The sequence below is a fragment of the Sphaeramia orbicularis genome, chromosome 14 (assembly GCF_902148855.1).
Source record: "Sphaeramia orbicularis chromosome 14, fSphaOr1.1, whole genome shotgun sequence".
Taxonomy (NCBI): Eukaryota; Metazoa; Chordata; class Actinopteri; order Kurtiformes; family Apogonidae; genus Sphaeramia; species Sphaeramia orbicularis.
The window spans coordinates 25722318-25738753 of NC_043970.1; the positions used below are offsets into that span (position 1 = coordinate 25722318).

The 16436-nt window shown below is 36.8% G+C and overlaps 2 protein-coding genes across 2 annotated transcripts in view; one reads left to right on the forward strand and one right to left on the reverse strand.

Annotated features, from left to right (window-relative positions):
- Window positions 1–991: 991 nt before the first annotated feature.
- Window positions 992–6981, forward strand: rtn2b (reticulon 2b). The gene is made up of 7 exons (XM_030153275.1): window positions 992–1921; window positions 4126–4333; window positions 4408–4546; window positions 5270–5339; window positions 5461–5507; window positions 6688–6746; window positions 6866–6981. Exons 1-7 carry the CDS (start codon window positions 1909–1911, stop codon window positions 6960–6962), a joined length of 633 nt encoding a protein of 210 aa, XP_030009135.1. The 5' UTR covers window positions 992–1908; the 3' UTR covers window positions 6963–6981.
- Window positions 6982–9452: 2471 nt separating this feature from the next.
- nectin3b (nectin cell adhesion molecule 3b) overlaps window positions 9453–16436 on the reverse strand; it is a 32780-nt gene continuing 25796 nt past the window's right edge. The window contains exons 6-8 of the mRNA XM_030153273.1: window positions 15650–15794; window positions 12874–12976; window positions 9453–10312 (exon numbers count right to left, since the gene is read on the reverse strand). Coding sequence (XP_030009133.1) covers window positions 10133–10312; window positions 12874–12976; window positions 15650–15794 — 428 coding nt within the window. The 3' untranslated portion in view covers window positions 9453–10132. The remainder of the gene's footprint in view (window positions 10313–12873; window positions 12977–15649; window positions 15795–16436) is intronic.

Below are 16436 nucleotides of genomic sequence, written 5' to 3' on the forward strand. Positions count from 1 at the left end.
GGATGTCTGTCATTTTATTTTCAGATAATAAGTGGAAAATCATCTCATATTTTTGTGGTGAAGTGGTGCTGCTGTGCTGTTCTGTTGTCAGTGGTAAATGTCAATAAAGCTACACTAATAGCACCAACAAGAGGCACTTCTTGATTTTGTGACAGTCTCTAAGGGATCTACCTCCCTCCCTCCCCCCCCTCCCTCCACCCCTCCCTCCCTAACATATTCATTTATTATTTCTTTATATTATTTCTATTCTCTTGTTGTTTGACTTTCTGATGAAGGCTTGAAGCCGAAACAAGTAGAAGTGTTTTTTTAGGTCTAGATATAACCATGCCATGGTAATAAAGGTATTTTATGTTTAAAGAAAGTGCCTTGGAGTTTTTCTTCCAGTTTGGTATCTAGTTTATGAATCCCTTTATCCAAAGAGCCCCTTGAACAAACACTTTTTCGGTCCTAGATGCATTCCTTCACATGAATTTTTGAATTTACTATTTCTTATTGATTTTATTTTTTTTATCTTATAGTGTTGAAACATAATACTAGTATTTCCATTTCTATAACTTTCGATAACTGTTTACAGGACCTACTTGGATTATGACACCTCACTGACAGATAAGGAGACGGTGGTAGTGGTAGAAGAGGTGGTGCTGCTGATCGCATTCGCCGTCACAGAGATCAAATGCCTCCTTTTCACTGAAAATGTCATCGACTCAATTAAGGTCTGACCTCTGTGGTAAAATAGGAACAGATTTTGATTTACAACATCCACTAAGACTATACAAAAAGATAATAATGGTCTGTAAATTTAGTTTCTTATTTGTTAATTGCATTTTTCTTGCTGCTTCTATACAAAGAGGATGTAACTAAAGGTCTTTTTAGAGCTGTATACCTCCAGCAGTTTACTAAAAAAAAAGGATTTCAGAGTCATAGAAGCATTCCCTCACATGAATTTTTGAATGTATTATTTCTTATTGATTTTTTTTTTTTTTTTTTTTTTTTTTTGCTTACAGTGTTGAAACATAATACTAATATTTCCGTTTCCTTGGTGTGTCTTTTGTAAGCTGTTATGTTCCCCTAACTCTAACTCTGAAAGTGTTTAACTGACTCATATTGACTGTTATCGTCCGAGTTGCATCTGTTTGTAATTCTAAAGTTTTCCTTCTTACTCAAACCAGTGCATGTGGCTTTAAAACACATATTTATCCCTGTAACCCTAGCTGGGAACCACTGCATACTCTCTGTGCAATAAAATCATATCAGAGTTCATGCTTCACTGAAACATGATGCTAATTGTTCTGTCATTATCATTATATGAAGTGTGAATTCAAGGTGAGGTGTGTGTTGTTGTTTTTTTCAGCAAAGACAAACACTGATCTGAACTGAACACCATTTCAACATTAGTGGAAAATATCAGTTTGTCTTTTTTTGGAATAGTGGCATAAGTGAAAGGTTTCAGGAGTTGCCTTGCAGTGCTCTGTGTTTCTGTGATTCAGCTCTATTACAAATTGATTAATTCGTCATGAATGCTGCATGCTCAGCTGGTGCAGATAACAGACTACAGATGGGCTATGTGTTCTTACTAAGCCTGAATGGTGATTAATTTTAAATGGAAGCTGTTACTCGCTGCACTAATGTGGAGCCTCTGGGTGCTGGACGGCCACCGACTGACTGAAGAGCCATGAGAGTCTCTGAGAGCTGAGGGACATGTACATGCTTATGTCTCAGGTTCCCCTCTGAGTGTGTGTGGGTGAGCGTGTGTGTGAATCCAAACAGGGGGGTATCCAATACAGGATAAAATTAGGCCAGCCAGGCCTTATATTGCTGACGGAGCTGGGGTGGCCAAAAAAAGCCTGGACTGCAAGCCAACGGTGGAAGTTCAAGAAAGAGAGGAGAGCGAGCAGGATCACCGCAGAAATGGCCTCGAAACGTAAGGAAATAAACACTGAAAGCTTTAACCAATGTAAATCAGAGCGAGCAGTGAAGTGATCAGTCCTGCTCTCAGATGGAGGAGGGTTTTTTTCCCCTTGTGCTGGGCAGGTGTGAATACAGACCAGTCAGCCGGAGACCAGCATGTCTTTCATTTGGTGGACAGATGGACAGAATGGGATTCAGCTAAATGAGACTGTGGTGCTGACTGAATGTTGTTGTTTGCTTCATTCTTAAAATTGAGATCTTTTCTGAATGTTGTTTTTAATTATGAGTGAGAGTCAAGTTGGGTGTTGAAGAAAAAAAAAATACTTCAAGTTTAACACAGTCAGCATTTCTCTAAATATGAAAACCTTTAGATCACATTTCTGCTTCCATTGCTGGTTAAACCTGTGTATGAATGCAAATACATTAATATGATATATGCATATGTGTGTGTGTGTGTGTGTGTGTGTGTTCTTGTGTGCGTGTGTGTAAGTATGTTTACATGTAGGATTGTTATGCATTAGATTTAATTAGATAATTACTATGGGATTAACACCAGGAAGCTCATCTGATGTTGTTAAAGACCTAATATCATATGATGACTCATAGTGTGACTAACAAATTATTTATGATTCATTTCCAGTGAGCGAGATAAACCTTTTTTCTTTGAATTATTATCTTTGTCAGCATTACATGGCAGAGATAGAATCACAAAAATCCAATTCCATAGAAGTAAAATTTAATTGAAAATGTTCCACCTATGTTTTAATTACATCAATGAAAATATTAAAATATAAGGATTATCTCATGTTTTTCCTTTTTTAAAAAAATATATTTTTAATCCATGTGTCTGTGTCTCATCACTTTGAATAGGCCACAATATATATTTGACCAAAAACAATAATAGGCAGGTTAGGCTACTTTACGTTACACATTACCAGACACCCTTTTAAAACAGTAATACATCATGTAACTGCATTAAAGTAACTCATTACACCTGATTACTTTTTCATTATAAAACTGAAAAGTCCTGAATATGTAAACTGGTAAGTGTGAAGCTCACAACAGCACTGATCATTGATTTATGTTAAGAAAATAGCAATATTATCAAAGAACGACTCAAAACATTTTCTCTATTGAAATAATTCAGTACTATTGAAATAGTTCAGATGTTTTAACCTCTGTTATTTAATTCCATATTTGTTTGTATTTGTGATAACAATTTCATTTATTCCATAATTCTTTTTATTACAAGTAACTAGCTTTTCCCTAATGCTGTTTATAAGACTGCAGATGTTTGCTACGTGGCCTGTGCACGTTAAATGAACCACAGTACTGGTTTTACACCTAAAGGTCAATTTATTGATCACAGGGAGTACATTGCCTGCAAAGCAGTCGGAGGAGCTTTGTCGCAGAGTGGGATGCAGATAAATGAGACTGTGGTGCTGACTGAATGTTGTTGTTTGCGTCATTCTTAAAATTGAGATTTTTTTTTTTTTTTTTTACTGCTGCTTTTCTACAGTAATAGGATCAGATTCAGGATCTAGGGTTTCAAGTCTGAACAATACTAGCAACTTACCTCTGCTACTTTGGGATTACTCTTCATCTTGCTTTCCCAAGTGCAATAAAAAAAAGCAGAAATACAATTTTTCTGATTGTTTTAGCAATATTTATGTGTAGCAACTGCAATCAATCACAGTAACTAACTGTAATTAAAGTACAGCAACTAATCAAGATGTTGGGAGTTAGAGAGTGGTTAAATCTGAATTTATTGTTTTCCATAAAAAGCTTTTGCAGCCAAACACACCAAGGTCATGTTATTGGATAAGTACGCCTTTGAGAACTGGAAATTCAATAACAGTTTACTTCTGAAATCAGAAATGGTGTCTAACATGAGTGTGGGATTTTTCAGCTTTCTTTCCAGTTTATTGTACTCTTTTACTTTGATGAAATAATTAGATACATTATGCTACTTATAACTAGTTACATATGAGAATAACTTGAGTAAATACGTCATCTATGATCAATTACATTTAAGACTGAGATTGTTGTTTTGTTCACCAGTGGTGTAAAATAGACCCTATCCCTGAAGTTACACAGGCCAGTTGACAATAGTGTGTTTCAACTTCACTGAAATCTAATGAACTTTCCTTCACTGTGATGTTTTTGTTCAGTGTTGAACAGTCTTTATAAGTGTAGTATGTGTGTGTTCTTTGTCAGTGGTGGATCTGATGTATTGGAAGAACATGAGGAAGACCGGCTTCGTGTTCACGGGGCTGGTGGTGGGCCTGGCCAGCCTGTTCCAGCTCAGTGCCATCACTGTGCTGTCCCACGTCTGTCTGGGCATCATGTGTGTCACCTTCCCCCTCCGTCTCTACTACAAACTGCTGGAGCTGCTGCGCTGGAACCCTGGGGTGCACCCCTTCCAGTAAGTCTGTCCACTCTCATTCACACTTCTGTAGCTGTTACAGATGTTTAACACCTGGCTGTCTCTGTTTACAGGACCTATTTGGATTATGACAACTCACTGACAGATAAGGAGACGGTGGTGTTGGTAGAAGAGGTGGTGCTGTTGATCGCATTTGCCGTCACAGAGATCAAACGCCTCCTTTTTATTGAAAATGTCATCGACTCAATTAAGGTCTGACCTCTGTGGTAAAATAGGAACAGATTTTGATTTACAACATCCACTAAGACTATACAAAAAGGTTATAATGGTCTGTAAATTTAGTTTCTTATTTGTTAATTGCATTTTTCTTGCTGCTTCTATACAAAGAGGATGTAACTAAAGGTCTTTTTAGAGCTGTATACCTCCAGCAGTTTACAAAAAAATGGATTTCAGTGTCATAGAAACATCCTTTTGAGGAGGAAAGCAAATTAATGCTTGAGAGTTGATGCAGTTTGTGTCCAAGTTGTATTGATTACAAAAAAGTAGTGTTACAAAAGACTGTGCTTCGACACCATTTGAGGCAATATTGCACTCTGGGAATTAATGTGTTGCTATTACAACAGCAAGAAAAGGTTAATTAAATAACACAGTGGACAAAACCAGGCTGAGCAGCGCTGTATATCTAACAAGATTTTTCTTCCCTTTCTTACTTTTTCTCTGGTTTGACCGGTATAATGTGGAGTTGGTATGCTTGCAGTCATTTTGGTCATGTAGTTCACAGTTAACCTTTACTACATATACATTTTTCCAGGAGCCTATTACAATAATATCATTAACAACATTGCATGGAAACAAGAAGCTGCATACAGTATCAGTAACATCTGCATTTCACAGTAAAAGAAGTCTTTTACTCTTCAGATTATTTTCAGTAAAGATTTCAAATCCAGCGGAATACTTTCTGTATTTTTCTCCCAGTTTGTGGTGCTCCTGTATCTGTTGTCCTATGTCGGCGTCCTGACTACCGGACTGACTCTGGTGATAGCTGGTGAGACAGATTTAATATACTTCTTATCACTTATACATGCTTCAAAGAAACAGTTTTAGCTTTAGAATAACAAACGACATGATATAACATTCAGTGTGTCTCCTTTGTCTTTTTCTTACAGTCGTGATTGCTGTTTTCTCCCTTCCTCTCTTGTATAAAAAGCAGCAGGTAAGATTTTTTTGTAGCATGAAGTCATGTTTGAGTCCTATATTCAACAGCTTTGTTGCATGTTATTATTTATGTGACTTGTTCCTATCATTTCTCCTCTGTGTCAAATTAGTAGCAGCAAATAAAAAGTACATTTAAACAAATATTGTCCTTAAGTTTCTGTATACATGCATTTCACTCAAATACTTCTGTTTTAGGCTACTTTATACTTGCATTGCATTTCATTTATGGTGCAACTCTATATTGGTAATGTACCCAATAGTCCACAAAGTATCTAAAAGTGGCTCCACATTGATCAACTACAACGTATCTTATGTCTGATCAGATGTTCTTGAGGAAATAATATCAAATTTCTGTAATAATAGTAATGAAACTTCAGAAAGACATAGACAGAAAGGAATGGAATATGCAATAAAAATGCCTGCAGCTCTAATGTAAGACACTGGCAAACATTAGTTAGCTTAGCACCCACATCTTAGCAAATAACAAAAATGTGCCTAAAATAAGTTTTACTGGTGTTTCTTTTATATATTTATTCAGCCTCAAAGGAAACACAATCACCTGACTTAAAACTAAAATGAATGACTTAGGGTAATAACTAACAAAAAAGTTGTTTTGTGTGGAAAAAAACTAATTAAGATAATTAATATCTTACCCCAGATTTTTTTTGTTTATCAAATTACAACTATATTATAAAGATGGCTCCCCTAGTCCATTCTGTGTACATCTCTGCTGTTTAATAATGGTTTTCACGAAAAAAAATCTCCAATTATTTCCTTTGGAGTGCCTCTGAATAACACTGAGAATTCCATATAATGACATACCAGAGCTAAAGAATGACAGACGTAGCAACAATAACTAAAGGGGGCAGGACTTAGTGAGGGGTCAGTTGGTTCTTTTACTTGTGATTATTGTTAGTAGTCTAGTTCACATACAATGATTTGCTGATGTTCGCTTTTTAGCGAATACTTTTACTCATAATCATATATTTCTACACTGCGGTATTTATATTTTTACTTTATTATACTTATCTGCTTTTACCACTTGGTTCCCTGCAGAACATGAGATGGTGTTATTATACATGTACCATCTGAGAAATTACACTTGGTATCTTTTTTTAGTAAAGGCAAAGCATCCAACCATAAGACAACTGTTTTGACTCATCTATGTGTGATTGTAGGTGCGGATAAGGAGGATTGTCAGAGCAGTCAAAGCTTTCATAAAGAAAGTAAAAGCCCTGTAAGTACAGTGTGCACTACGCAGCTCTACATCTAAGAAATACTTGACTGTTAACAGAACAACATGATCTTTTTGATGTGTCTTGTGATGTGTTGTGTGTCATTTTTTTTTTTTTCCAGTTGCATGAATCTGTACGAATCAGTGAAACCCTCTCCTGCACCAGCACCTGCACCAGCACCTGCAGTGGTCGCCAAACAGAAAGCAAAGGCAAAGTAATTTGTTGGTTATTAATATGCAGAAAAAGGAAAAAAAACCTGCAGGATTTGGGATTTGGAAATTGTTGGAATGGTTCATCCTCTTTGGGGCCGCTGGAGGGGCAGCTCATTTCCATTTGTCCGCCATGATGTTTGTTTACGGGAGCAAGATTTAATTGATCCTGACAGCTGAAACAAAGCTGCCATTCACTGAAGAAGAGGGAGGGGAGCCGAAAAAAGCAGAGGAATTTTATTTACTGAAATACTTTCTGCGGTCTCTGTTTAATATAACCAGTTCATACAACCATCCAGTGAAAGCAGATGATCATAGCTTCTTTTTAAATTTTGGCCTGTTTTACATACGAGGTGGCACAAAGTCCCAGCTGAACTGCACATGAAGCGATGAAGCATCATTAGTACTGTCATTATCAAGCACTACTTGAGTGTATTTGAGCATTATAAAACAATAAACTTTGTGTTTTTATAACCAAATGACAGGGTTTGATTGGACAAGTTTCCTTGTAATGTATCTTTGCAAAAATGCCCTCAGCACTTCATTTGTGATCATATATTTAAATACAATGCACTTGCTGTGTAATTTTACAAAGTCCACCTCCTTTTTTTCCACCCTTAACTCAATGCAATACAATGCATTTAACAAAAAAAAAATTCACTCAGTTTAGTTTTTAACAAACTAAAATAAATTTACTCAAGTCCTGTACAAATCAAACACATTTGTACTTTACCTGAGTATTTCCAATTTCTGCCACTTTATACATCCATATCACTACATTTTGAAGGAAAATATTATACTTTTTAATTCACTACATTTATTTTACTTTTCAGAGCCATATTATTAAGATAAAAATGCATAAATTACGATGTGTTATTATAAACACTGTCATTAAATGAACCTCAAGCTGCAACATTAAAGACAAACACATTAATGCATCCAGTGACATATGTTATTCAGAAACAGGCCGTTTTGCACTTTTGGTACTTGAAGTATATTGTGATCTAATACTTTTGTACTTTTACTTAAGTAAGGTTTTAAACGCAGTACTTTTACTTGTAACAGAGTATTTTTACACTATTGAGTACTTCCTTCACACCTGGTGTCAAAACAAGCGTGAACAAAATAAGGATGGAATAGTTTTCGCTGCCAAACCTGAGCCAGTTAATAGTTAGTCCAATGTCTAGAAGCAGCCGTTAGCATGTCAGGCAGTGTCCATGTGGTCTTCAAAATGCAGCTGAACTCAAACTAACATGTCTTAATGAGCTGAAGTAATTCACATCCTTTTGCATTATGATCCCAGGTCAAACTGACTCTAATGTACAACTATCCACACTCACAGGGACATTGCATCCACAAACACTGTCCATGTTGCTGTTGACCTTTTTCAACTAAAAAATTCAGAGTATGTTAGTACAAATAGTCACAGTCTTTAGAAACAATACTGTATCAAGGCTAAATCTGCATTGTTGTTCTATTGTGGTGTTGTTTTTTGTTTTGTTTTGGGTTTACTGATTTCTAAAGGTATTTATTATTTTATATTGTAATTTCCTATTGTAATGTTGCCCCCCCAAATAAAAAGGATATAACAAAAAAAAATGAAGTGTTGCCTCAGCTCTCTATCAACTAAAACTTGCTGATAGTGAAGTTTTCTGATTACTCCCTGACGTTCAGAGCTGTTTTTAATTCAGATCATACATTTCAGTGCATCCTAATGATAAGAAGCTTAAAGTTGTGGTATTTTTTTGTTTTGTTTAGTAAGGCTGTATTGCCACATGTGGCCACTGTGTGTCACTCTTGTAAAGTCCCATATTTAAAAAGATGCACGAGAGAAAAAGCCGGGGCAGTGCTGAGGAAATTTACAGACATTTCCACAGTCATTGTGTTGTGTTGTTTCATCATGAATGTCCGTGCTCCATATACAAAACACTGCACCATCAATGCAACACACTCCAGCTATACAAACAGCTCCTCTTCCCTCTGTGCCACAGCAGCAGTGGATACAATGTGACTGTGACCTTGAGATGAAGTTACTCAAAAATCCTCTCTGCATCAGTTCAAACACTCTGAGATATTCAAGGACTTCTCGTCTTGTTTCCACATGTCGTGACTCAGCGCTCCCATCTGTTAGATTGTTTAGTTTGAGAAGGTTACTGAGCACCATCATGCAGAAAAATCAGACTTTTCACAGCAGTTTAGAAGATCACTTCTATTCTTTTTCTACTTATTTTAGTCTTTTTTGTTATGCCGAGCTTTTACGTTGTATGTTTAGGATAATTTACATCTATTATGTTTGTAGAATAAATGCTTTTGTGTTTCTGGAGCAAATTTGACAACAACATGCGTGTTAATGAAACATTTTAATATATTGAAAAATGCTACAAAATACAATCTGATCAGAGGTAAAACCCCTACAATGTCAATATGGCACTTAAAACAGTTAGTTCTTCAAACACATTATATTTTACAAGCATGTCAATCGTTCCCGTCAGCTTAAAATTGTGATTCTGATCATTGTCTCTGATGCAGTGATAATGTTTTTTGTTTTGTTTTTTTTGTTTTTTTTACATGACAAATGTACTGTACAGAAAATTCTAAAATCATCATCCTCTCTAAGAATGCCTTCTCTTATTACTAGGAAGTGAAGACACTATATAACCACACTAGCACAAAGGCTACATTTACAAATCTACAGTATCTGGTGCCAGAGCATTTTCTCATAATGTTACAACAGTAAATTACAGAACAGGGACAGACGCACCATAATTAATCCCTTCATGGTCTGTGTAGCAGTTAGTACACATCGTCTCTGTGGATCTCGGCAGTTCAGATCAGGCGTGGTTTGGTCTAGTAATATGATTCAAAATACTTATACAACATATTTACATTGAGGTAAAGAAAATAGTGTTTTTATTTAATGTGCAGTGCATTTATAGGGGTTTATTGGGGCAGTTGATACTGGCAGTTTTATTCCCTTTATTGTTGGATAAGTATCATTCAGGTGATATGAAGAGTTAATTATTGTTGGATGTAAAGTAATTTAAGCTACAGTGGGAAAAAAAGCAAACATATTACCTTGAAAAAGATTGAATAAAAGGAAAATAAAACAGAGACTAAGGCCTTTGACGTCATTCTGTGGACTGAGTGACTCAGTGGAATTGTGATGCTGAGGGGGTCTGTCACACATAGTGCTCACGGTGGTTGATGTACACTCGGTCTGTCCCACTCTGATGGCACACCCACTCCAGGCGGGTCGGCTGCTGAGTGGGGCTTTGTTTTACTGATGGTCCAGGCCTTGTTGTGGAGGTCTGTGGGTGCTGGTGGTCAGTCAGCTCGTACCTGCACTCTGCTCTGCGATTCTACAAATAAATCATACATATCACCATAATGTTATTCATATCCCGCAGCTAAAGATGGATTATTGTTAAAGGTTCAATATTTAAGATATACATGAAGCTTAGTCTGTTTTGTGCTGGGAGCCAGTTATTTGGTGACGCTTCTTTGCCTGTACACTCATTCCTATGCAAAGAACTCAGGTTGTTTTTTTCTTGAAAAAAAACACACTGTCACTCTAAAGTTCAAGAACATTTCCCTCTGCTCTTCTACAGCAGCAACAGTTAGCAATGCTAGCAACTGTTAACATCTAAATCAGGGGTGTCAAACTCATTTTCTTTCAGGGTCCACATTCAGCCCTAGTTCGACCTCCAGCGGGTCGCACCAGTTAAATAATAGTACAATAGTCTAGAAATAAGGACAACTCCAAATTTTTTATATGCAAAAAATAACATTAAATTTTAAAAACATTTACATGTTACAAACTATCCAAACAAAAAAGATGTGAATAACTTGAAAAAACTGAAATTTCTGAAGAAAAATAAGAAGAAATAATAAGAAAAATTTTATCAATATTTATACGTGCATCTACCAAGAAACAAAAAAAAAGTAGAATATTGTTAAAATTACACTTATTTTTCTTTAGACATTTCAGGTTGTTCGTATTTGTTCAGGTTATTGACATTTTATTGTTAAAGGATATCAGAATTTAATGTTCCTTGCAATAAATCAAAGAGAAAAAATTGGTGTTGCCATTATTTATAGGCATAATGTCATGTTATTTTTTTTCCCATTAAACCAAGAAGAACATTTGGAGTCATTATTTGTAGGTTCTTATGCTATTATTTTCGACTTTGACGCCCTCGACTGTTAATATCTTCTACACTTTGCACAGTCATCCAGATTGGACCCTTTGGCGGGCCGGTTTTGGCCCCCGGGCCTTATGTTTGACACCCCTGATCTAAATGGAGTTAACCAACATCAACAAACCACACTGACTACAACACAAACTTCATATTAATACAAAAGCACACACAGAAATCTATAGGACTGATTTTATTTTTAAGGATTTTTCTTGATCATATAAAGAAACTGGACATCTACTTTTGGCTGAGGCTATAAAATGTGAAGCTTGTGTTGAGTCATAAAGAAAACTTAAAATGTAAAGAATCCTATGAAAATTCTATAAACGTACAGCGTGTAATTTTTGCTTTTGCTAAAATAATCCCAAATCCATAGTTTGATGATGGGAAGAGGAAAAGTCTAATGTGGCTCAGGCATAAACCATTCCAATTAAATCAAGGTTTTATTCATTTTACATTTAGTCTTGTATATTCAGATTACGTTGCATAATTTTCATGAAAATCAATGTTAATGTTAGAAAAGTTATTTAATCTAAGGTAAATGTTCTGTATCTCATGATATTTTAGCTTTTAACATCACACTACTGTACACTGTACACTTGGTGATTTTCATTAAGCACTGGTCCTCATCCCATTAACCCATAAAGACCCAACGCTACTTCTGTGACAATTCCCAAATGAATTTTTCTCTGGATTGAACCTTTTTTAAGTGACTTATCTCCATTTATCATAATATTATCCTCTCCATTTTGCATTTTTTCCAGTGAAAATCATCCATTTTTCAAAATTTAATGTACTGATCATATACTTTAAATCATGCTGAGATTGCATTTGAGGGTTATTATACCAAAAACAGAGAATATTTAAGAAAAAATGACTTTGTCAGTAAAGTATATCATTAAATGAACATAAACCCAGTGTCTCCATCCACTGTCATTGATCCACCTCTGGGTTTCACTGGTGAATCAATGTTGTAGAAGATGACAGCGTTTCCGCGTTCACTATGGAGCCTCTGAACGTCCAAATGGGTCATATCTGATGACCATGAAAAGATGACAAACTGTGTTTTACACCAAATATTTACATGGATTGATAGGATTAATGGATCAACAGTGATTTGCCTTTTTAAATCAGTAAATGATTTTGGTCACTGGTGGATATTTGGGTCTTTATGGGTTAAGCTAAATCAGTAGTCATATATCAGTAAATCACCTCTATTCTCCACTACTGTGTTGCAAAATGGCATGAAAATAATTTTTAAAATGTGTCCAAAATACTGTTGTACTTTACAGTTCGTGAGTATAATTCTATACTTGTCATTATCAGATATTTTTGCAGTGTTTATTGTGTTTTCCTGTAACGAAGCCATTAACACACGACCAAATGAAACAGGCTGTTGAAATGATTTTTTTTTTTTTTTAAATTGCAGATTTCTCTGAATTTAAACATTGTTAGAAACATTTGATATAGTGCGAGGACACAATTCAACACATCTATAACATAGGACTAGGTGTTTTTGGATATTTTGTGCCAAAATGTTGCCTATTATAGCTGTAACTGAGCACAGACATTGGTCCTCCTACATAACAGTCACAGATATACAGTACCCTTCGTACGTGGGCTTTCATTGTTATTCCTTTCTTTATTTGTGACTCAGTGCTCATCACTCGCCAGCCAAGTGTTAAATTTTGTGTTATAGCGGTATGAAGATGATACAGATATACCTGACACAGCCAGGCCACCTGCGATGCGTGGACACCCAGAGGAACGGCTGGTGCTCTCTCAGAGTAGGGAGGAGGCGGTTTGTGTGTCGGAGGAAGGTCAATCCTTCAGACAAAGAGGAAAATGAAATGAGGAGATATTTTAGTTTTTCCAGAACAGATGGACACCTTAAAGAGAAGGTTGTGGTATAAGGAAAAGGCAAAGTATAATTAGAAGTGCTGCGATGCTTTTGAGACAAATTCTCAGTCCCATGGTATTGGATGTATGAATTATTTTGTATTGATAATGCATGAAAGGCATCAGTCAAGTAATACTAATGACACCACACCTCATTTGACAGACTTTAGGATGTTTAACAACATGGATGTAAAGATGATCTACACACCTATCTCAGGTAAATCTGGAGTTTTCTGACAGCTGCTCTGAAATCGTTTCCTGTAGGAGTTCCTCTAAATGACAATAAGACACTGAAGTCCTTCGTTTTCTCATTTGTTGAAATCCCACTCCACTACTAAAATGAAACCTGGAGACTGACCTCAGCCATTCATAAAGCAGTGTCATGACAGGCATCGATTTTCTGGCACTGTATATCACTTCACTTGCTGCTGAGCTTCTCTTTCATTCTCAGGATGAAAGCTGACTGTAAGAGATTACAGTCAGCGCTCTCTCAGTGACCTGCTGTCCCATGTTCGCATGTGAGGGACGAGGCCTGCCTCCGCCCTCCTGTCATCCCACGGGGACATCCAGCCACGGTCACACTTAAGATGCTAAGTTGGTCGTGGCAGTGTCCACAGACCAACTTAGCATCTGTGTCAGTGTGGAGACGCAGGGGACTCGCAGATGCACTGTGTTTAGCGTTTGTTCATCTATACATCCTGTTTGCCTCTGGTTCACTTAATCACTCACGTTGAAACTCACTCTAAGGCACTTAATGTTTTTAAAACCCCCTGCAGATGGTGCTATTGTTAATGTTACAATAAACTATTTTAAAGCTACACTATTAATTAATCATGGATCAAATGACAATGCTGCTCTGTGAAGCATTTTACCATTTTTCAGCTCATTGATTTGCTTTTCCAGCCTGTATATTTTACTTTTTGTTTGGCTTTGTTTGTTTTTCTGAGTGTCATTTGCAGAAGAAGCCAGCATTGTTTTCTTGCAGCAAAAAGCCCCCCAAAACACATACTACCTGCCAAACACTAAATTGCATAGAAAATTACAGTGACATGCTGGTAAACACTGTGCAGCAAAAGAGCCAAACAATTTTCTAAGGAGTGTGTGAGGAGAAAAAGCTAAATAAGGATCAAATATTTGACTCAAAGCTTTGGCAAGCAGCATTTTTTCCACATAATTGAGCAAAATTTCAATATATTGTTTCAATTTATTGCAATTCAACTGGTCTGAGAGGAAACAAGATTTCTGCACCGTCTTTTGGCTCTACTTCCAGACTTCTGAGACTCTGTTTTACAGCACAAGATTTTGACCAGATACAGAAAAAAATGTGGGCCTCTTATCTGTGATATTTTGTAAAAACGATGCAATGTCATCCATTTTGTTTCCAGATTTCTGCCAAATATATGTTTAAATCACTCAATTCACCAGAGGCATGATGCTGCTCTTATAATATTTATGAGAGAAAACTAAACACAAAATGCATCAACTATTAATCAACGTGATTATAATTTTTCGAGACGCTCAGGGATTCACTTCGAGGAATGGATGAAGGTAATATGTCTATAACCAGACATACCTCCACACTTTGTTAGCTGTGAGCCAGTGCTGTAGACTGATTAGAACCCTCCACTATTATTCTACAATAGTGGTCAATGCTATCATTTGTTTGAATGATACTGAGCACGAGATGCTGCAACAGTAAATTTACAACATCATGATGGAAGATAAATTATTTTGGTAGCGCATGTTTGCATGAGATAGCACATTATCTAATTAAAATGACTTAAACCCTGGAAAAAACAGTGTGTCTTTGTCAAAACTTGCCACTTTCAGTGTTTAGTTACAGCTCGTAGGTTGTTCTTTCAGGGGGGAATTTCAAAGTGGTCATGCACAAATACTGAAAGGAAGGAAAATGATAATCCTGCTACTGTAGGACAGAAATATTCACTCTTATTCCAAAAGAATACTTCCAACGAGCCAGACAAACACCAACCTGCAACCCTGCAGATAAAGTTGACAGGTTTATAATAATGATTTGTATGTAAAGAGTAGACGGCTAATCAGAATTACTGGATGTATTTGTGTTCCTGTGAGGACATTAATGGTAAATGACAAAAGGTTTCATCAAAACAAACCCATCAGGTTTCATCCTTGTACACTGGAGCACATAAAAGCTCCTGTTCAGCCCACTTAACATCTGTCACACACACGTACACACACACCCACACACACATGCACACACAGAGCATCTAATGCCAGTCACAGACTCTGGCAGTGTGTGACCCAGCTCTTTCTGTAAATAATTTAACCTCAAAGTTTATTCTTCTTTGCTCTAACATTAACATGAGTACCGGTGCACTATAGGAACAGACTGAATAAAATAGGACAAGGGCTCGCTGCCAAGACAGCAATTATCTGCCACCCCTCAACCTTGTCCCGCAGCCTCCCTGCTCCAGGGTGTGCACCGCTGCAGCACTCTCCACAGGAGTAAGGAGCAACTCTGTGAACCCACCAGTGGGCTTCAGTGAACCTCACAAGGTATCATCATGTCATTAATTAAGCAGCCGAGCATACACAGCAGCATGAATTATTAGGTGCACTTACACTTTATCAGTGAAAGCAGGCGGGGGGGCCTTCCGAACAGTGACGATCACAATAATGAAGACGGTGATGAGGAAGAGAGCGAGGACCGCACCCATCACAGCTCCGGCCACAGCAATGGAGTTTGACCTTTCTGCCCGAGACTGGTCTGAGACAGAGTGGACAGAGACAGTCAATGCAACACAAACACAGTACAGTCAACATGAGACAGAAAGGGACAGGAAGACACTTTAACTCTCAGTACAAGTCACAGAATTTGATTTACATTTGTATTAACATATGGATTATACAGTATATGCCCTAGAAACCCAATGATGTAACCTGTGAACATCATCAGATCACACAGACACTACTGAAGTCCTGCCACTAGAGGCTTTAACAGTAACTATGTGTACTTTAAAGGTGTAGTGCATAAGATCTAGCATTCATCCATGTTTTCATTAGTGTAGTTTCACTTGGAAATAAGGTGATTGGAATGAGCACCAAAGAGCCTCTATTTGCAGATGATCCATTGTTCAATTCATCTGTGGCATGAAATCATTAACTTCCTGACTATTGTGTCAGCATGGTCAGAAAGAAGAGTGTTATGTGAATGTGTGAATATAGGTCTAAATTAAATAACAACATGCTATTATCACGTTTTTCATGATTCACTTCATTTTTCTGCACATTTATTCCTCTTTTTGACAAGATTTACAATGAGATGTCACGTTTGAGAGTTTGTTGTTGAAAGACCTCAAACAGAGTCCATTGTCTCCTGATCTGTCAATGGATAGAAAAGTATAAATGT